We start from the raw sequence: 21600 nt of genomic DNA on the forward strand, positions 1-21600 counted from the left end.
TTGCTGGGATAAGGATCCAAATTTAACATTTAAAATAGCAAATTTGAATTGTATCATTACTGTCAGATGACTTTGGATACAAGAGCAAGTGCTCAATCCCACAAGATGTTATACCATACGATTTTATACATTAGAGCCAATCTGTTCTTTATGCAACATTCCCCAATTTCTGTAACTACAAAAAAAACTCAGACATCGACAAACAACTCTACTCTGCCACAAGAACTTCAGCGAATCATGTGCTTTACCAGTTACAGCACGTAACCAAGAACCAGAGTGTTATGGACCCAAACTCATTGGGCCCAGAGACTTCTAAGTTAGCAAGTCCAGAGAATGAAGAGCCCAATAAACAGAGGCCCAAGATTGTAAACGTATATTCTAGAAGAAGGAAGGAGAGAGGTGGGTGAGAGCAATGTATAAAAAGAGAGGGGGGTAAGCTAGAGGGCATTCAGTTATATAGATTGATGAGTCACTAACAGTTTGTTAGTGTGAGAGAGTGAGAGTGATTGTAACAAGATTCTGTTATTCCCATTTCATATATTTCAATACATATTTTGGTTGCAAATCGGAGGTTCCTAACAATTTGGTCCGACCTGCCGGATCCGCTCGAGCTAAAGAAACATGGCCAGCACACGATCAGAAGCGAAGATAGATGGCATGGAAAAAACGTTGATGGGGATGCAAGACCACATGATGCAAGTGCAGGGTCGATTGGACAAAATCGACAGCGCGGTGGGAGGATTACTGGGACTGAGGGAGATGATGGAACAAATTATTAAGGCACAAGGGGGAGCAGCTGCTGCATGCAGTGAAGGTGGCGAGCAACATGGGATTGGGGGTGATATGTTGGGGAAGGATGAGAGTGTGCGTCAGGAAGGGAGACGAGAGGAGGGTGAAGAAGTGAAGTTGGCACTTAAAAAAATTGATTTACCAGGGTTTGAGGGAGAGGACCCGTTGGGATGGTTGGGGAGGATGGAGCAGTACTTTGAGGTCCATGAAACACCAGCAGGGTGTAAGCTCAAATTGGCTTACATCTGTATGCAAGGGACCACGGTACATTGGTTTCGGTGGATGAAGGTGAGAATTCCGAACATGGGGTGGGATAGGTTTGCGGAGGAGCTGATCAAGCGTTATAGTGGATATGACGCCAACCCCTTCGAACTCATGGCGTCATTAAGCCAAGGCCAACAGTCAATAGACGCTTACATCGAGCGTTTTGAGGTGCTGGTCGCACAACTGGGGGACGTCCAGGAGGACCAATGCTTGGGCTATTTCCTGAGTGGACTGAGGGAGGAGATACGGCGGAAGATGATCGTCCACTCTCCCCGAACGGTAGATCGTGCGATGATGTTGGCTAGGGGACTGGAGGAGGAATTGTATGGGACGGCGGTAGACAGGGGAAGAAATAAAGTTGGATCGGGCCTGGGGCATACGCAAAAATCGGTAACTAACATGGGCTGGGCCAATCCATACCCAGTACATGATAGGGACCGTAACAAAAATCTTTCAGGGCCCAATGTTAACATGGGGTCTGCTGGTCAAGGGGAGCAACGAATGAGAAACCCAATTTCGCAGCAAGCCTACGGCAGTGGGCCTCGGGGCGTACCAGGAGGAAGTAGCGGGGGAGATCGCGGTGGGATGGCAGCGAGGGTACCACCATACCAAAAAAATCGAGATGGTAGGGTGGTATCTCACCAAGAATTTTTACACCGACGAGAGAAGGGGCTGTGCTTTAAGTGTGGGGAACCTTACCACCCAATGCACAGATGTGTCAACAAAAGCTTGAGAGTGACAATTCTAGCGGAGGAAGAAGGAGACGAGGGTGAATGGGGGCAAGCAGAGTCAGTAGAGCATAAGGATGAGGTGACACGAGAAGCAGGGGAAGAACGAGAGCCCGAAGTGGAATACAATACTCTAGAACTACCCTTGTATTCTGTAAATGGCATCAACCATCCACAAACATTGAAGATGAAGGCAAAGGTGGCAGAGCGAGAAGTGATAGCCATGGTGGACAGTGGAGCAAGTCACAATTTCATATCGAGAAAATTAATCACGGAATTGGGGCTTGAATGGGACAGGAGCGTGTTTTTTGGGGTATGTCTGGGGGATGGCTGTCGGGTGGCTTGCCAAGGGGTGTGCAGGGGATTAGAGGTGGATATGGGACAATGTCGAATTCAAATTGAAGGGTATTTGTTTGATTTAGGGGGAGTTGATCTTATTCTGGGGGTTGATTGGCTTCGCACATTAGGTGATGTCCTGATCAATTGGGGCAAAATGGAGATGCGGTTCAGCTGCAATGAGCAAACAGTAATCTTAAAGGGGGATCCATCCCTCAGCAGATCATTAATCTCATTAAAAGGCATCTCCAAAGTGAGTGAAGTAGAGTTTTGCGGAGCAATATTGGTCAAATGGAGTGAAGAAAAAAAAGGAGGGGCAGACATGAAGGGAGATGAGGAGGCCATCAATGACATCATTGCCAAATATGGGGTGGTATTCCAAGAACCCAGTGGATTACCCCCTTGTAGACAACAAGATCATGCCATATGTATTAAGGAGGGATGCGGACCAGTATCCGTCAGACCTTATCGATATGCCCATCATCAGAAGGATGAAATTGAGCGAATGGTGAAGGAGATGCTTACATCAGGGGTGATACAAATCAGTAACAGCCCCTACTCAAGCCCAGTAATACTAGTGAAAAAAAAAGACGGAAGCTGGCGGTTTTGCATAGACTATCGGGCCTTGAATGATATCACTATCGCTGACAAGTATCCAATTCCGGTGGTGGAGGAACTATTTGATGAGTTGCATGGAGCAATGTTCTTCTCAAAGCTGGACCTTAAATCTGGCTACCACCAGATTCGGGTGCGAGCCACGGACGTGCACAAAACCGCGTTCAGGACACATGAGGGCCACTACGAGTTTTTAGTCATGCCTTTTGGACTAAAAAACGCTCCGGCCACATTCCAAGCCACCATGAACGAGGTATTTCGCCCTTACTTGCGAAAATTCGTATTAGTTTTCTTTGACGATGTTTGATTTACAGTAAAGATTGGGAAAGTCATATGCAACACGTCGAAGTCATATTGGCATTGTTACAACAACACCAGTTGGTTTTAAACAAAAAGAAATGCCAATTTGGGTTGAGACAAGTTGAGTACTTGGGGCATATCATCACGGGCCGGGGAGTGAAAGTGGATCCCAACAAAGTTGAAAGTGTGGTGCAGTGGCCCCAACCACAGAACACGAAAGGATTGAGGGGATTCTTGGGACTCACCGGATATTACCGGAAATTCATTAAAGATTACGGGAAAATTGCAAGGCCACTCACTGAGCAACTAAAGAAAAACAATTTCGGGTGGAATGAAAGGGCTCAAGAAGCCTTCGAGTTGCTGAAGCGAGCAGTTGTGACCACGCCGGTATTAAAGATGCCAGATTTTTCGAAAGAATTCACAATAGAATGTGACGCATCAGGGACTGGAGTAGGGGCTGTGCTAAACCAAGAGGGCAGGCCTATTGCTTTTTATAGCAAAGCTCTGGCGGACCGAGCATTAACCAAATCAACCTATGAAAGAGAGTTGATGGCATTGGTCTTGGCAGTTCAACACTGGCGTCACTACCTGTTGGGACGGAAGTTTCTGGTGGTGACAGATCATAAACCATTGAAGAACCTGCTGCAGCAACGTATAACCACACCAGACCAGCAATATTGGTTGGCAAAGTTGCTGGGATATGAGTTTGAAATAAAGCATAGAGCGGGGAAAGAGAACGGAGCAGCAGACTCTTTATCACGAAGGGAGGACATTGGACTTTTGGCTGCTATCTCCAGGGCAGAATGGGGAGGAATAAGGGACATCCAACGGGCCGTGGAAAATGACCCAGCATGTAAAAAGATAATAGCAGAGATGAGCACGGCCCAAGGCAGTGGCAAACACTACTCAGTAGTTAATGGTTGTTTACTTTTTAAAGGAAGGATAGTTATTCCACGAACCTCACAGTGGATCTCCACATTATTGAGGGAATTCCACATGACTCCAGTGGGGGGCCATTCAGGAGCCTTGAGAATGTATAAAAGAATAGCAAGCAATTTTTTTTGGCCGGGAATGAAGAAGGATGTGTACACATTTGTTTCCGAATGTGAAGTATGCCAAAAACAAAAATATGAGGCGGCTTCCCCGGCCGGATTATTACAACCCTTGCCTATTCCAGAAGCAATTTGGGAGGATTTGGCCATGGATTTTATTACGGGTCTACCTAAATCAAAAGGGTTTGAAGTAATCCTAGTGGTGATCGACAGACTCTCTAAGTATGGGCACTTCCTACTCCTTAAGCATCCGTACACTGCTTGCTCAGTAGCTGACATCTTTGCACGTAATGTGATCAAATTGCATGGGGTCCCGAAAACCATTGTCAGTGATAGAGACGCGGTGTTCATGAGCCTATTCTGGTCCGAATTATTCAAACTACAAGGGACTCAACTCAAGATGAGCACGGCTTACCATCCAGAAACGGATGGGCAAAGTGAAGCTTTGAACAAATGTGTAGAAACCTATCTTCGGTGTTTCTGCTCGGAGCAGCCCAAGGGTTGGTCGCAGTGGGTACACTGGGCAGAGTATTGGTACAATACCTCTTTTCAAACGTCGGCTGGAATGACACCTTTCGAAGTAGTGTATGGGAGAAGACCACCAACTCTCATTAAGTTTCTTCCTGAAGAAACTAAGGTGCCAGCAGTAGCCCAAGCATTAGAGGATCGAGATGAGTTATTGAGGCAGCTGAGATACAATCTAGAAAGGGCCCAACAACGCATGACCAAATATGCTAATAAACACCGTCGGGAGGTTCATTACCAAGAAGGTGGTGTGGTGTACCTGAAGTTGCGACCACACCGCCAAAATTCAGTTACTACAAGGGTCTTCCAGAAGCTGGCAGCAAGGTACTACGGACCCTACAGAATTTTGAAGAGAGTGGGACAAGTGGCATATCGCTTGAAATTACCGGAAGGGTCCAAAATACATCCAGTATTTCATGTATCTTGTCTGAAAAAGGCAATGGGGCATGACCCGAATGAAGTTCAGTTGCCAAGAGAGGTAGACACTAACTTGTTCCTCGTTTTTGAACCCGAGGAAATCGTGGCTGAAAGAACAAAAAATAAAAGAGGGCACTTAATCCAACAGATACTGGTGCGGTGGAAGGGAAGAACATGGGAAGAAGCAACATGGGAAGACAAAGAAGAATTCAAGGCACAATTTCCAGAATTTCGCCTTGAGGACAAGGCGAATCTTGAAGAAGCCGGGCATGTTATGGACCCAAACTCATTGGGCCCAGAGACTTCTAAGTTAGCAAGTCCAGAGAATGAAGAGCCCAATAAACAGAGGCCCAAGATTGTAAACGTATATTCTAGAAGAAGGAAGGAGAGAGGTGGGTGAGAGCAATGTATAAAAAGAGAGGGGGGGTAAGCTAGAGGGCATTCAGTTATATAGATTGATGAGTCACTAACAGTTTGTTAGTGTGAGAGAGTGAGAGTGATTGTAACAAGATTCTGTTATTCCCATTTCATATATTTCAATACATATTTTGGTTGCAAATCGGAGGTTCCTAACACAGAGATATAGCACACCAAATGTAATCTGTTTGAATCAGATTATGTGAGATCAATGCTCCAGGTGGAATACATATTCCGTCAACTGCTGCAGTTTACTGGGATCCACTTTCTGCTCTGCTGCAACCACCCGCTTCTTCACTGTGAGCATTCTCGAGGTGGCATCCAGGGTCCAGCCATGCTGCAGCGTGTCTGTAAGAATTTTTATCATTACGTATTCCAAAAAATTAAAGCAAAAATGTTTTCCTCATATTTCGGCGGTATTGTTCAGAGTAACTGCAGCTGCTTAACATACTCATAATGATGTTCATGATTGCTAAGAGTAGACAAGATGTTTGAAAGGTAAAATGAGAAGTTGAGAAACAGCACAAAAAATGAGTATTGATAGGCATACCAGGTAAGATACAATCAAATTAATTATTCTTTCAGGATTTACATGCATTAGCCCACAGGGGAAAGAAAAAAATATGAATCTGCGGATCAGTTTGTGGAAATTAACATTAAATTCTATCCCACACCCCAGAAGTTTATCATTCATTTTCAGAAGGTATTAAGGTAAACTTGAATGAATTGGCAGCAAATTGGCTTTATAATGAACGCTAAGCAAGGAAATAGACCTCTTTTACAATGAAAAGAGTGCTTAATAATTTAAAGAGGGAAAATTAGAATCGTAATCTGTTGCAGAAGCCATCCGAGTGATAAATTTTCTAAATTGAAGAACCACCCTTCAGTTAATTTAAAATCTATGCTTTTAAATCACTTATGCATGAAGATACAACTTCAACAGAGTGACATCGATATTCTCTATAAACAATTCACACTTCATGCAAACAGCAGTATGTCATAGAACAACCTATTAACCACATGAACATTCATGTAAAATACAAGTTGTATAAAGAAAGACTGGAGCTTACAGTTAGTAGCATCATCTTCATTCATTCCAAGGAAAAGAGCAGTATCTTGGATGCTAATGATCGAGTAACCAGAAAGCAGCAATTCAAACATCCTTTTGGTGTAAAGTTCTGCAGTGGATTCAAAATTCATGAAATTTATACTGAAATCCGAGGAGTCATAGCTAATAATAAAATGGCAGAAGACTTTTGAGAAAAAACATGTAAAATACATAAAGACAGTTTTAGTTTCATAAAAAAAAACTCCCCCACATAAAATCGGGGGATGCTAATTGAGGCCAGTGGTGAGTCGCCATTTTTATTGTATTGTAAAGTTACAAGACATCTAAATTTTTTTTGGTATATCTTTATCTACCCGAGTGAGAAACCTGGAACTTTCAACTGAAACTGATCAAGCGTGAATATAATAGTTAGCAAGCGACAGCAACCAGGTAAGTGCTTTAGTTAATCATGCAATCCAATAAAAAATTCCAGAGTTTTCAGAGTTTTTGCAACAAAAAGCAATGGATGCATACAAAATGTAAAAATTTGACTGGATGACATACAAGAATCTTGAATAATTTTCAATTCAAAACTTTAAAAATTGCACAAAATAAGATATAACTGGATACTTTAACACTCGACTACGACAGACTATAAAACAAAAAGACAATCCAAAGTAGTAATCTAGAACTTCATTTAGTTTTTACAAGTAAAAATGGTAGGATTGCATTAATACGCTTTTATTAGAACGATGGTTTATGTATTGAGTTAAGCTGGAATTTAAAAAGTAACTTATTCAAAACAAAATCGTGTTAGCTTATATCCAGAATTCAATACCAATTTAAAAAATAATTTTCTAGTCGACACTTCTTTCTACGCAGTAACTATTGACTTCAGATTTGCAAGACGTTGGTAGCTGCGGATACCGCATAAATAAGAAGTAGCATTCCACAGCGCAATCAAGCCATAACCTTCACAACTTTTTCTGAAGACATCATAAAACTAGAAGAATAACACTAAAGAAGCCACAATACATAGTTTATTTCACTTTAAAAATAATTCACATTTGCAAATACATTGATCTACCGGCATTATAACTTACCTGAGAAAGCTGCCACAACGCTCTGAGTATCAGGACTCCAATTAAACTCCCGAATCGCCTCATGAACACCGACATGATCCCTTGCCCACAGCCTCTGCCCAATTTTCCAAACAGCCGAAACCTCTGGCTGGCTATCCTTCACTGCCAACGGTATCATCTTCCACAAAAATCTAGCACTGTTACTGCATCGAAACCAGTAATACAGTTAAGCAAACCTCAAGCTCTAACCCTATAACCCTAAAACAAACGCCCTAAACAGTTCATAAAACCGAAAACAACAAATTAAGAATGGCCAATGATTGAAATTACATGTCATTGACGTAAATGTGGCCCAGAAGATGAATGGCATAAGGCCAATCTTCCTTAAACGCGACGCCTTCGGAAGAAACCTGAACAAGTGAAGAATACCGGGTACGAAAAGATGAACTGTGTCAATAATATCTTGATGAGAGGAGGGATAGATTTTGGGACTGATAGGGAGTAGAATCGGACAGTGCATAGTTCACCTGGAGCATGAGGTTGTCGCATATATCCGCGATCTGGTCATAGGACTTGGAGGCCAAGGCACCTGACAGAGCCGTGAAAGCCATCGGTTGCGGCGGCGGAGTTAAGTCTTCCTCTTCGGCTCGGCTTCTCGGGAGACGGGACTTATTTGTCCATTGGGCCGATGGGCCATCACTTTCTTGGGCTTTGAAGACTGGCCTTCTTTTTTATTTATAATTCCTTAATGAAAATTAATTATCTTATTTTTTAAAATCAAATATGTGTCCCTCTTTTAAAAATATAGAGTGTTAAAAGACATTTAGTTTTTACAAAATATAAAACCCAAATAAATTTAGAATTAATATCACGTACACCACTGCCTGGGATCGAAACTCGGGGATGCACGTACACCACTGCCAAAGATGGTGAGTTCTATGAGAAAAGTAAGTTGGATCGGGTCCAAAAACTGTGATTGCAGGGTCCATAAGTGACAAGCGCAGAACTTTACAAAATTTGATTTCTTATTTTAGTCGATTCTTCTTTTATAATATTTGGGATTGCTTGCAAGTAATGAATTGAAATTGCATTTTTCTTGATGCTTGAACTTGATTAAAATGGCCCGTGAATAATTTATTTTCTATATCTTTGTGGTCACTAGACATGTCGAAACAGGCTCGTCCGTCCGTCGCTACTTGTCATTAGGCGGGACGGGCCTCTAAATGGCCAACCCAGCCCAACCCACTTTGGGCCGCGGGTTAGACGGGCCAACCCACTTATTATTTTATTAAAAAAAATGTTAAATAATATCGCAGTAAACATTGAAAAAAAATATATTTTAGTCAAATAGTTTCATAAAATACTTAAAATCATTGAAATGGCTTTCTTTGGTTATTATTTTAATTTTTTTTTATGAAACTCTAGAAAGGAGAAACACTAACTATGCCAATTTAATTTTCTCTGTTGAAAATACTTGTCTTTGCTTAAAGATAGCTTCTCGAAGTAGTTAAACTATTCAACTTTACTTCTACTGAAATAGATTTGTTGGTCAGACTCTTTGCTGTCTAAATATTTTTATTCTTTAATATCTATGACAATTCTCCGGTCTTGTTTTTATCTTATCCGAAATTGAAAGTCTAGGCCAGAATCCTTGCTCAGCTTCAGTCTCTTGAATTTGCTGAGAACAAAATACGATTCGAGAAGCTATCTTTAAGCAAAGACAAGTATTTTCAAATGTATTAATTTAATTTAAATAGTTAGTGTTTCTCTTTTCTCGAGTTTCATAAAAAAATTTAAAATATAAAATTTTATCTTAATTTGACGGGTCAGCCCGTCCCGTTTAGGCCCGATGCGTCTTGGCCTGCAATCCAAACGGGCTAAGCTCATTTGGCTCACTTCCAAAAAAAATTATTGAAATTCATAAAAACGAAATGATATGATTTGACATGTTTGAAATTCAACATGGCATAATTTTAGATTTGGTAAAATTTATTTTAAATATTTCTCTAATATTCCATATTCTGTTTTCACGGGTTTTATTTTATTAGACAGATTTTTTATTTGAGTCATCCGTAAAAAAATATTACTTTTTATACTAAAAATATTACTTTTTATTTTAAATATAAATAAGATTGATCGGCTCATATATAAAGATTCGTTAGACTACAAAAGACTTACTCAGTGAATTAATCATGAAAGTTGTGGAATTTACTTTAATATGTTAATTCATGTGTATAATGTTTTCAGACATAAAACAATGCTCTCATGATTTTGGATTTTGTACAAAGTTTGTGACCAACGATTATATTTTGAACGAACTGTGGCGGTTGGATCTGTATCAGATGTAGCTTAACATTCCCAACAAATTCTTCTGAACCGTTTCGCCGAGTAACTTCTCTCCGTTGATTCGCGTGATCCGGTGATTTCACAGGTACTATAATAATTTATTCTCGGTATATTTTAAACCCTGCGTGATTAGAATTCTGATTTGTTCTAAATAAGATTTTACCTTGTATGGGCCTGTTTCTCGCTCAATTTAGGGATCCAATTATCTAGAAGTAAGTGATTTGTGCAGCGTGAATCAACACTCGAACTAAATCTATCGATCTGGGGAAATATCGATTCTACATTACTGATTCAGATCTAGGTCTTTGGTTGCAGTCACTTATGGTAGTGGGCATTTGTGTGTGAAGAAATTAATGGGAATGAAATGTCTTGTTGAGATTGTTGTGAATTTGATTTCTCTTTTCTATTTTCCAAGTGTAGTTAGGTGACCCGCTTCTTCATTTCCTTTTTCTATCCGGTGACTGTTGGTGGAAGTTGAAGGAACAAAATGGTAAATGTCCTCATCATTTTTTTTGCTAATTTAATTAGATTGGTTTTGTTATTTTTATGATTATCTTTGTTATATGTGATGCAGGTTGTGCTTGTCGCCAGCATTATTAGTAAATCTGGCAAAGGTAGCCTTCTAAGCCTCGTTATATCAAAGTTCAGCTCTTGGTTCTTTTATCAGTAACTTGGATGTGTATGGTGCTATTATTGATCATCGCACCTTCTGGTTTTTGAGGATGTTGTCTATTTTCTTGGAGTTTAATATGACTGTGTTTGAGTTTGATATAATGGAAAATTGGTTGAAAAATCTCTGTCAAATTGGGTTAAATTTTCATTTAGAATTGGCAGGTCATTGGAATCCTTAAGTTTGTGTCGGTATGTGAAGCTTTGAGTACAGACTTCATCTCAACTTCCTGACATTTTTTGATGAGACAACTGGGGTCTTCTTCCTTATTAAAAGTTTAATTATTTATTTTTATACGAAAAACAATCTAGTAAGAAACTCCTTATAGGATGTGGCCTTTTTGATAAATCCCTAAATTATGACCTTAGTTTTATATTATACAGAATAATTGCTTCTCTGGCATGCATATGCCATAGATATACTGGCAACTCAGTTAGGAATTGAACTCTTTGAAGAGATCATGATAGGATGACTTCTTATTTTGGACTTTGGTTTGAATATGGTGGTGTTTGTATTGAATTTTTTTGCATCTTGTATTGAATTTTATTTGCTTCTATTCTTCATGTTACCAATTGATGTGAATGTCACTGCATTAGTGAAGACCTGGTATAAGATAAAAATTGTATCTATTCTTCATGCTATCAATTAATGTGAAGGTCACTGCATTAGTGAAGACCTGGTATAAGATAAAAATCGTTTCATGATGATGTCAGAGTTAAGGGCTTGGCACTGTAGTTATTTAGAGTCAAAATTGACCATGTCATTGGTTTTCAATTATTGAAATAGATGTTTGTCAAAAAGTTATTGTTTATTGATCAAATTCAGTTGTATTTCTTGACCATTTATTGCTTTGCTTTTTGGTCCGTTGTCTTCGATGGAAATTTGATCGGGTAGGTTTGTCACAAACTTGAAACTACTTGGAATTTGTGCTAGGGTTATCCATTTCCCGTGTTGTTTGCTTAATGAATTTCTCTTTTCCATTGTTTCTTATAAAAAATGAATTTCTTTTTTTCTGTGGCGACCTGTTTTTGCCTTGGTTTTGTATTTTTAACTTGGAGCAATTTTAGGCGTATAAATCTTTGTTTCCCACTGTCCTTTTTACCCTTATCATTGTAGATGTAGTATTTTTTGGTTATTTTTTGCGTTCAAATCCAATTTTGTTTGCTATTACAGTTTTTTGTATCTCTACTACTGATGACCATGTTAAACTATTCGACTTTATATCTCCCACAGCCCTCGTTTCAAGGCAGTTCGTTGATATGTCTCGGATACGAATTGAGGGATACCTTGCAGCCTTCCCCAAATTGGTTGGAACAGGAAAACAGCACACATATGTTGAGACTGAAAATGTTCGTTATGTATACCAGCCGATAGAGTCCCTGTACTTGCTTCTTGTCACAAATAAACAGAGCAACATTCTTGAAGATTTGGAGACATTGAGGCTACTTTCAAAGCTTGTATCCTTTTTAACAGCAAATGGATAGTGTTAATCTGAAACTGTTATTGTTTTTATTTTGAGTATTGCTCAACCTCGCTAGCATTATATTTTGTGCTTTCAGGCTAGGCATACTTATTTATTTCCATCAGAAATTGTAGCAGTAAAAATAGTCTGTTCTTGTTCATTTATATTGCATGCAGCTGAAATTGTTTTAGTTTTCTTTGAACGGTATTTTCCATGGGACAATTTTCACTTGGTGCATTTAATTTTGTGATACTATTTCCTTAATCACATTTAGGTTCCTGAATATTCTTATACACTAGATGAAGAGGGCATTGGCAATACCGCTTTTGAGATTCTTTTTGCATTTGACGAGGTCATCTCTCTGGGACACAGAGAAAATGTTACGGTTGCACAAGTCAAACAATACTGTGAAATGGAAAGTCATGAAGAGAAATTGCATAAGCTGGTATTACAAAGCAAAATCAACGAGACTAAGGATGTCATGAAGCGTAAAGCTAGTGAAATTGACAAAATCAAGGTAATTGGTCGAGGAACAACTCGTGATTCTTATCATCTATCAATCATTTTGTGGATCACCAGTATACTGATTTACTGTGTTAACTTTGTTTAGATTGAGAGGAATAGGGGTGATAAAGGAGGATTCATGTCTTTGCAGTCGATGGGTTCTGGAAGAATTGACACTGGCTTTGGCAGTGACACCGGCATATCTAGTAATAGTGGTGGTTTTGGGAGTGGCTCAGTCTTTGGATTGAGCACAGACTTGGAACCCCAATCCTCTACTTCTAAAGGTTTATTTCCGCTTTACCTCTTGAAATTTTAAAAAACTGCTATATATATTCTGTTCTACTCTGTGAAACATAAAAATTATGGTGCTATATTCTTGTTACCGAGGAATTTATTATGATGTCACATCGCTTTCATTTTAGTTTCTTGAAATATAAAATAAGCAGCAGAAGAAGAGAGTGCGAGCGGGCAGGGACAGCAAATGAACCGGACGAGCGTTATATATGACGGACGAGCGAGATGAACACTGGGGTATCCAATCAATATTAGATTCGATGGAGCCCGTAAATTAAACCACTTGTCCATTTTATCATGTGATGAAGTTATTTTGTTTACTGGGTTTCCCCTGGGAATTGAAATATGAAAGTATAGAACAACTCAACGTCACCCTATGATGTTTCAGAAACTAAAAATGGGTCTTCAAGCTATGCAGTTGGTCATCCTTCCTTGGCTTTTCATCTTATGATATACGAGACACAGCGTGTATGAAGCAAGAGGATATGTTGAAGACAAGAATTTTTATAATCGAAGTATCGAACCGATCAACTCCGGTTTTTGTATTTGTGGGTGGCTTTTGTGGGGCAGTGCGCCATAATGATCTATTTTCCTTTCATTTCAAATTTAATGCACAGATAATTGAAGTAAACCACCATGGTGAAGAATCACAACCGTTATCATGAATGTATGGGTTGGTCATATTGGTTTATGATGGTTGCTGTAGCAGTACAGTAAGGCACCGTGTAGCTATAGTTTCCTTTGAAGGTTCCTTTTTTAACAGTTGGCATTTAAAAAATCAATCTACATCTAGTATAAGCTACGGCATGTTGTTTGCTGGAAAAAAGCTAGATGCATCATTTTTATGAGAACCATTAGCATGGGCCTATGACTGATAACCATTGGCTCTGTATATAATTGTTTTAAATGATTTCAAGTTGTTCTTCGTGTTCTATTGTCGCATGCTTAGCTTGGTGTTGGTTGTGTAATACTTTTTTGGTGATAGGTTACGAGATACATGATTTGAGTATAGCTGATGAGATTGTTGCTTTTGAACTACTATAATTAGGTCGTCCACCAGCATCTGCATCAGCTCCACCAAAAGGTCTTGGTATGAAGCTGGGGAAAACTCAAAGGACCAACCAATTTTTGGAATCTCTCAAAGCTGAAGGTGAAGTGATTATTGAAGATGTGAGACCAAGCATTGGTCAGTCCAAACCAGTTGCACCACCACCCAGTGATCCTGTTACATTAATTGTCGAAGAAAAGCTTAATGTAACTTTAAAGCAGGATGGTGGTATTGGAAGCTTTGATTTGCAGGGTACACTGTCAATCCAAATACTTAACCAAGACGACGGACTCATCCAAGTTCAGGTCTCTAGTTTTGTCTCTCCATTATTGCTCCTTGTGCACGCATGATCTTCTTGCTATTTTGTTTAGGAAAGATTCTCAGTTTTGTGTTTATGTATCAGGAATGTATGTTTCATAAATATACTGTTATTTCAAAAAAATTCAGATTGAAACTGGTGGCAATCCAGGAATCCATTTTAAAACACACCCCAATGTCAACAAAGAACTGTTTTCGGGTGAAAATATACTAGGTCTCAAGGATCCAAATAAGCCATTTCCTACTGGTCAAGGTGGTGATGGTGTTGGTCTGCTGAAGTGGAGAATGCAGAGTGCGGATGAGTCTTTTTTGCCATTATCAAGTGAGTTTTGCTGCTATCAGATCTCGTGCTCAACATCACACACAAGATGTTTTTTTCGGGCTTTTTAGTTATTCACTTTCAGACTTCCATTGCAGTTAACTGCTGGCTCTCTGTTTCTGGAAACGAAACCTATGTAAACTTGGAGTATGAAGTTCCACAAATGTTTGATCTACAAAATGTTGTCATTTCAATTCCTCTTCCTGCTCTGCGAGATCCACCAAGAGTACAACAGATTGATGGGGAGTGGAGGTGATGGTTTATATTTTCATGTTTTATTAAAAATTATGACAAATATCGTCATCAAAGTGATATTTCCCAGATTGGTTTGTTTCATTTGTTGAATTGTGTATAGTCAGTCTTGTTTGATCGGGGGTGTGATGACATGGAAATTTACATCGAGTTCCGGGCACTCTTATACTGTTTTTTGTTTTTTAATTTAGCATGTGCACTATGGTTTTGGGTCAATTGTTCAAAGTAAGATGTTCTTCAATTGCTGGCCCTTCTTCATCTTTCGTCGAGGGAATAATGGGAATAAATTATAATGGAATGTGGGTCTAGTCATTTTTTAATAAGACGTCATAGAACGACTGACTGAAATTCTTGGGAATTGTGTAGTTAATAAAGAAAGTAACTGTGTATCATACTTGTTCTCGTAGTCTTAATTCCAAATTAATTAGTGGTTACAGCAGTGTCATGTTGATGTCCACTGCAGGTATGATTCCAGAAAGTCTATTTTAGAGTGGGCTATCGTGCTCATTGATAACTCAAATCGCAGGTTGGTTTACTGTCAAAATAGCTAATTCAGTTTCATGTGAACAAGAATCTGGTAGCGTGCTTATTTGGTTTGATTGGCTGGCTAACTTGCAGTGGATCCATGGAATTTGTAATTCCTGCAGTAGACACTTCTGAGCTTTTCCCAATTTCTGTGCGTTTTACTTCTACAAGCACTTTCAGTGATCTAAAGGTTGCTTTCTGCCCCATTTTATTATATCTTTTCGTTGTCATTACAAAATTGGAAAATCTTCGTTTCACAGCATATTATATCACTGACGAAATTTAAGCAATCCACCATCATGAGAGTGACTGTATTTTTGTAATCTTTTATTCGGGCTTGGGACTGAATACTGATAATGGAAAAAATGAACTCATTTCAGAATTCAGATGGAGTTCTCCTGCATGCTTCTTCTGTTCTAACTTACTGTACCCAATCTTACAAATGTCCACCTGAGCATGTGATTCTTGAAAGAATAAACTGCTATAGGTCTTGTTTGTTTGGCCTCTTTGAGTGGAGATTTATTAACTAACATAAGATATATGCACGCAAAAAACTTGCTAGCACATGAATAAAAAATTCTGACTTATGTAGGTTTTAGCCATGATTTGGGAACATATCGGTTTTTATGCATTTTGATTTTAACAGAGGGCTTTGAGCACATTGTATGCAATTTACGTCTATGCAAAAACATAAATCAAAACAATTAAGTTTAAACAATTTCTTTCTAAACATATTTTCAAAATAATAGGAACTTCATTAAGATTGCACTTGGCACTTTTCTTCTTTCTAATAATTTGGGATTTTGACTTTTTCAATATTGGCAGGTTATCAACATTTTACCACTGAAGGGAGGGAATCCACCAAAATTTTCCCAGAGAACACTGCTTTCTACAGAAAATTACCAAGTTGTGTGATCAATTTACCTGGTAACAACAGCTACAATAATTTAATTACTTCCATTTTTTTCTCTGGGAAATCATCTTCCTTCAAACTTAAAGAGTAAACTTTACCCTACGGTGGCTTTGGATTGTACTGAAGCCTGGCATCTCATGCCAAGTTATTGCTTTTTTTTGTAAATTTCATGACTTGATGAGATAATACGGAAAATGTTGATTTATGAGACGAAATATTGAAGATTACACTTTTTGTGAAAATGCTGAGTTCCAATTTAAAATTTCTACAAATTCAAAGAATTTTGTTACAATGGTCACCACATCCTCTACCGATGGAGTTGCAATTCCAACATTAAGTATGCTATTATATCAAAATTAACATGTACACTTTGAAGTTACCAGATGTCACACACCATCGAATCCCAATATTACCCCAATGATTTGGCTGACTCCATAGTGATTCGAATCAATACGGTGACGATGGAAGTTCGAATTTGAGGAATTCCAAGAAAAATCGTTGATTTCCATTTCTTCAGTGTGGATATTTCTTCGTGCATAGCAATTTTTTGCAATAAGCATGGAAAGAAGAGCTCTAACCGATTACAAACTGGATTTGACTCGATTTGTCGGCAAGCCAAGGATTTATCTCATTTGTATAAATTTTCGGCCACCTCAAGTTCGATAGCAAGTGCTTCTTTAAGTTTGTTCTGTTCAGCAAAAATAGCACGTGGGTTTTTGTCGACAATTGTTATGGAGTTTGGGAAAGCGTCATTTTCTTTGAATTTCTTGGGTTTTTGCTTCGAATGTGCGAGTGGGGAGAGTGATGTCGATACTTTGAACCTGAAGGTACCATTGTTGCCTGTTGGGTTGTGTTGGATATTCAATGGGTTTGGAGGGAAAGAATGAATGAAAATTGGAGGTTTAAGGCTGAGATTGTGGCGGCAGAGTGCCTCCATTAAACTTCAATCAGCTCTTTGGACGAACACTAACTTGAAGCCGAGGTTTATAATAAGAATAACTTTTTTTGTTTAACTATAAATGTGTTTATGACGAAGTGATATAATTTTTTATTTTTTCATTTTTTAATATATAAACTAAAGAAATAATTTTTTTTTCTCTTTCCAACATTATTACAGGGCACTAAAAATCAATTCAAATTATAATAAATTACTTTAAAACGGCAATTTTTTTAAGAAAATTTAAATACTTTTCTGCAAAGTTGTAATTCTTATGCAAAATCAAATATCCTCCGTTTTAATCTTCATCATCGATTGTTGACGGGATCTTTAAACATAGATGTTTAAATTTTTGTTGCGTTCTCTGTTTGATTTTTAAAAAAATGAAATATGTATTCGTCTATTAATATTTATTTGAAGGTTTTATATATTTTAAACTTTTAACAAGAAGTTTGTGCAATTAACCCTCTAATCAAATGTAATTTCACCCAATCATAATAGGAAAAAAGGGGAAAATGAATTAATATAGTACATACAAAGTTGAAGTTTCAATAAAAGTAATCTTTCGTTTTACTTATTTTGAAGTAAAAACGATTATGTATGAATCATTTTAGATTTCAATAATTAATGTTACATAAGCAAGAATCATTTTTTCTATGTTTTTGTCATGTTATTTTTATCATACATACTTGTGCAAGGAACGGGTTCCTTGCTCCTAAATGTTCGAAATCCTCGCCTAAAGGCTTAAAGAAAAAAAACACTTCACAGTCACGCACAAATCAAACTATAAATTTATCAAAAACAAACAAAACAAAACAAAACAAAAAAAGAAAAGAAGAAAGAAATCAAACTGAATTTACAACCAAATAATATAAGCATTGCTAAAATGCATATATTTTAGTGTGACTTCATCGCTTGCCAGACATGCTGAAGGACGTAATTTTCTGGGGCGTCGCAACGACCAGTGGAGCTTCCGGAGAGTTGCTGAATGCGAACTTATCGTGCATGAACCGACTTTCGATGATAGACTCATCCTTGGGAACAATTTTGTAGCAGTAGCAGCTCTTTAGCCCTTGCTGATTCTGGTAGCAATGGTGTCCACTGTTCTTCACCTGCTGAAAGTTCCACACGACACTGAATTTTCCAACTGTTGCAACCAAGTGTTTTTCCTGTTTCCCGCTTTCAGTAACCTGACAACATTAGAAAAAAAGAAGAAAAAAAACAACCTGACAACATTAGAACGAGGGTCAAAGCAAAACGAGGGAGCATTGGTACATGATAAATTTATCCCAAAAAATCGCGAAAATCATAATTATCGGAACCAAAAAAGAAAATTTTAGTTTGAAACGATAAACTGAAACCAGGAAAACCAAAATTTTCGGCTCGTTTCAAACAGGAACCGAAAAAACAATTCAGTTTGCGGCTTGAAGGTCTATCGGATTTAAAAAGAAAAAACCAATTCGAACCAGAGCCAAAATCGGCACTTTTTATTTTTACTATTATATGATTTTTTATGAAAAGATTTCAAATTTCATTGACGAGGTTCCATTTTTTAGTCAACATAAAGAAAAACAGGAAGAGCAAAAAACAGAATCTGTTGGTTTAGAAAGCAGCTTAAAACGAAACCAACAGCTTATTTTGGTTCGATTACGATTCGGTTTTGGATCGGAAAGTTTTCAACTCGGGACAGGTGGATTCAATTTTTTCAAAACCAAAACCAATTAACACCCTTAGCAAGCATCCACTCAAATTTAAAAAAAATCAAATTTCTATTTGTCCTTCAAGATCCACAACTAGACACATTCACAGTCACATCAAAACTTGAGATCCACTGTGTTATTAGGCTCTGTAATAGATTGTGCATCACAATTTCTTTTAAAAAACTGGATTTTCCTAGGCTATGAGATTATCCAGCGATAAAAATTTGGTGGCATCGGACTACGAGGTCTATTGGTACATCAGAGATTAAAGAAACGTAGCTGAAGAATAAATATTAATTTACTTGCCACCTTAAAAAAACTGAAGCAATGCCCAAGCTCTAAATACAGGAACAAATTATTCATAAGATCAATGGCATGTAAGTGCGCACGTTCCAACAAGAAAATGTGCACACATATAAGATTTAACATTTTCATTCAGAGTTCAAGTAGGATTGACATTGGATTTCAATATAAGGCATTGAGTCAAGGCACGCATGGACAACACCCGCAAAATATTAAAGCAATCTCATCCTCGTGACATGCAACACATTTAGATAGGCAAGCAAGTATCAAATACTAAAAATTCCACCAAGACATCCATATAATTCTAGGAAGTATAAATAACTTACCCAAGAGAAATGTCCGGCATGGAACTTACTACCAGATCCAGCCAAATGGGCATCCACAGGGGTCAGCTTCAGCAACCTTGGAGCTGGGATTTTGTTCCCCATTCGGCCGCTAAAACCAGTCTTAGTTTTACCGTCCTTATCAGTGAATAAGGTGCATATCAAGATCAAATAAGTGTCAGTGGTTCCCAACACCCATTTACCATCATAAGTAACATCAACTGAAGTAATGGGTGAACCAAGCCCCGGAAAAACAGTCTTTGCCTGCCTCATTGAAGTCCTCGAGTATAATCTTATTTTCCCATCAAGCGAACCAATAACTATAGATCCATCGCCAGCAGTTGCAAAACATTGAAAATTTGTGCCTCTTGAAAACTGATGCCCTTGATTCCAATGCAATACAGGAGATTTCGAGTTTGCGATATTTTGAACTATCCCCTTCTTGTCACGCATATCCCACTGACACAATCTATTATCATCCAGACCCAGGAAAGTTGACTCCGATGGGTCCAACTGAGACCCCTTTGCATCACTTGTAATATCACTTATCGTAATATCAGTGCCATCCTTCTCAAACTTCCAATTTGTGACAATCTTCCCAGTCTCAATATCCAATTGGTGGAGCCCTGAGGAGTAAGGTTTGCCTTCCTTCAGGGGACTCATTAGCATCATATTTGTTTCTCCCCTCATCAAGAGGGCCTTTTTAGGAGTCGCTCCAGAGTTCCCACCACCAGAACCTAACTTTTGGTCATCAAACTTCACATAGACCCCCTTCCCATGAATCCCATGGCTAAAGTTCTTCACAACTTGAACCCCTGAATCACCAACCAAGAAACTATTATCCAACGCCCCTAAAGCCAAGCTCTGGATCCCACCACCGGTGGCCGCTTCCTCAAACTCCTCTAACAAGTCATGGCCATCTCTCACCGAAAATTCAATCGGCCTCTTCTCCGGAGTCCTCCAGTCCCCATCATCTGCATCCTCCCACATAGAATCATCCGACTCCTCTGGCTTTAACCATCCAATGAAATCTTTCCCGTAAGTCTTCAATTTGTTTTCATCTGTCGGCCTCAAACCATAAACGTTCTCAAACAAACAATCCTGAAATTTAGTCACGAAGTTTCTGTAGTCCACATCCGTAAAAAACTTCATGGCCCAAACTCCACCTTCCACAAAATCAACCCGCCTCTGCTCCCCAAAATATTTCATCTGCATATCAGTAGAAACTTTCACTCTAATTTTATTTCCTACCTTCAAAACCCAAAATCTCCGACCTCCACGTAATCCACCTTCATCATCATTATCATCATCCTCATCACTTTCGGCCGCAGCATCAAATTTCTTAACAAACTTATAATGAGCAAGCTTTTCGGAAACTACCCATTTCGCGTTCGGCGTGTTTCCACCAATATGAAGGTAAAGCTTAACAGCATTTTCGAGATTCACAGGTTTTCTAGGCGAAAAAGACGGGTCTTTCGGGTATTTCAGCTTTAAAGCCTGAAGCCTAGAATCAACGTCATCTAAGATTTTCGCACTCACCTTTGGACTCCGATCATCCGCATCAACATATTCTTCCGAATTCTGCTCCTCTACCTCATCCTCGTCAGAATTGTCAGATGAATCAGAAAGCTCAAGTCCTTCACGACTTTGTGAACCTCCCATAGCTCAATCTTTCAGACTAATCCAATAATCGACAGTAACTAATTCGGGTATTTAAGAGAAAAATACACAGATCAAACTCGAGAATTTCCACTAGGAATATGCAGCGTTTCGAATGAAGAATCTGATGAATGTAGAAGAGAAAGTTTCAGAGATTTCGTAGGCGGTTAGGGCTTTAAACTGGAGAACATTCTGGGAGTTGGCGTAGATCCCACGTACGGAGACACATGTAAGTCAGCAGCTGCTTTGGTTTCGAAGTAAACAAATAAATGGTTTTCCTGTAATCAGCCCAACAGTATTCGGCCTGTTGGCCTCTAATCAAATCTATCTTAAATATCTTTTTTTTTTTTACTTGAGAGATTTATAAATCATTATATTATTTTTATTTATCATTTTTATATAGCAAAAATTTGTGTGAGACGGTCTTACATATCGTATTTTGTAAGACGCATAT

The 21600-nt window shown here is 38.6% G+C and overlaps 4 protein-coding genes across 7 annotated transcripts; 2 read left to right on the forward strand and 2 right to left on the reverse strand.

Annotated features, from left to right (window-relative positions):
- Window positions 1–621: 621 nt before the first annotated feature.
- On the forward strand, window positions 622–3039 carry LOC140818680 (uncharacterized). The gene has a single exon (XM_073178724.1). It carries the CDS (start codon window positions 622–624, stop codon window positions 3037–3039), a length of 2418 nt encoding a protein of 805 aa, XP_073034825.1.
- Window positions 3040–5537: 2498 nt separating this feature from the next.
- On the reverse strand, window positions 5538–8273 carry LOC140818234 (COP9 signalosome complex subunit 8). The gene is made up of 5 exons (XM_073178137.1): window positions 8101–8273; window positions 7904–7983; window positions 7595–7776; window positions 6514–6621; window positions 5538–5791 (listed from the first exon to the last, which is right to left on the reverse strand). Exons 1-5 carry the CDS (start codon window positions 8182–8184, stop codon window positions 5652–5654), a joined length of 594 nt encoding a protein of 197 aa, XP_073034238.1. The 5' UTR covers window positions 8185–8273; the 3' UTR covers window positions 5538–5651.
- Window positions 8274–9823: 1550 nt separating this feature from the next.
- On the forward strand, window positions 9824–17118 carry LOC140818152 (coatomer subunit delta-2-like). 4 transcript variants are annotated; one of them, XM_073178022.1, is made up of 13 exons: window positions 9824–10004; window positions 10130–10243; window positions 10340–10409; window positions 10494–10533; window positions 11823–12046; window positions 12326–12568; window positions 12662–12839; window positions 13898–14202; window positions 14345–14537; window positions 14633–14786; window positions 15250–15312; window positions 15405–15501; window positions 16137–17118. In XM_073178022.1, the coding sequence occupies exons 3-13, from the start codon at window positions 10407–10409 to the stop codon at window positions 16224–16226; spliced, it is 1590 nt and encodes a 529-aa protein (XP_073034123.1). In that variant the 5' UTR covers window positions 9824–10004; window positions 10130–10243; window positions 10340–10406; the 3' UTR covers window positions 16227–17118. The 4 variants fall into 4 exon arrangements, with proteins under 4 accessions (XP_073034123.1, XP_073034124.1, XP_073034122.1 ...); XM_073178023.1 differs by having other exon boundaries at window positions 10149–10243; XM_073178021.1 differs by lacking the exon at window positions 10130–10243 and having other exon boundaries at window positions 10335–10409.
- Window positions 17119–17929: 811 nt separating this feature from the next.
- LOC140818044 (protein CYPRO4-like) lies at window positions 17930–21397 on the reverse strand. The gene is made up of 2 exons (XM_073177852.1): window positions 19491–21397; window positions 17930–18351 (listed from the first exon to the last, which is right to left on the reverse strand). The coding sequence occupies exons 1-2, from the start codon at window positions 21147–21149 to the stop codon at window positions 18070–18072; spliced, it is 1941 nt and encodes a 646-aa protein (XP_073033953.1). The 5' UTR covers window positions 21150–21397; the 3' UTR covers window positions 17930–18069.
- Between the last annotated feature and the right edge of the window lie 203 nt (window positions 21398–21600).

This window comes from Primulina eburnea, chromosome 17 (genome assembly GCF_022965805.1).
Source record: "Primulina eburnea isolate SZY01 chromosome 17, ASM2296580v1, whole genome shotgun sequence".
Classification (NCBI taxonomy): Eukaryota; Viridiplantae; Streptophyta; class Magnoliopsida; order Lamiales; family Gesneriaceae; genus Primulina; species Primulina eburnea.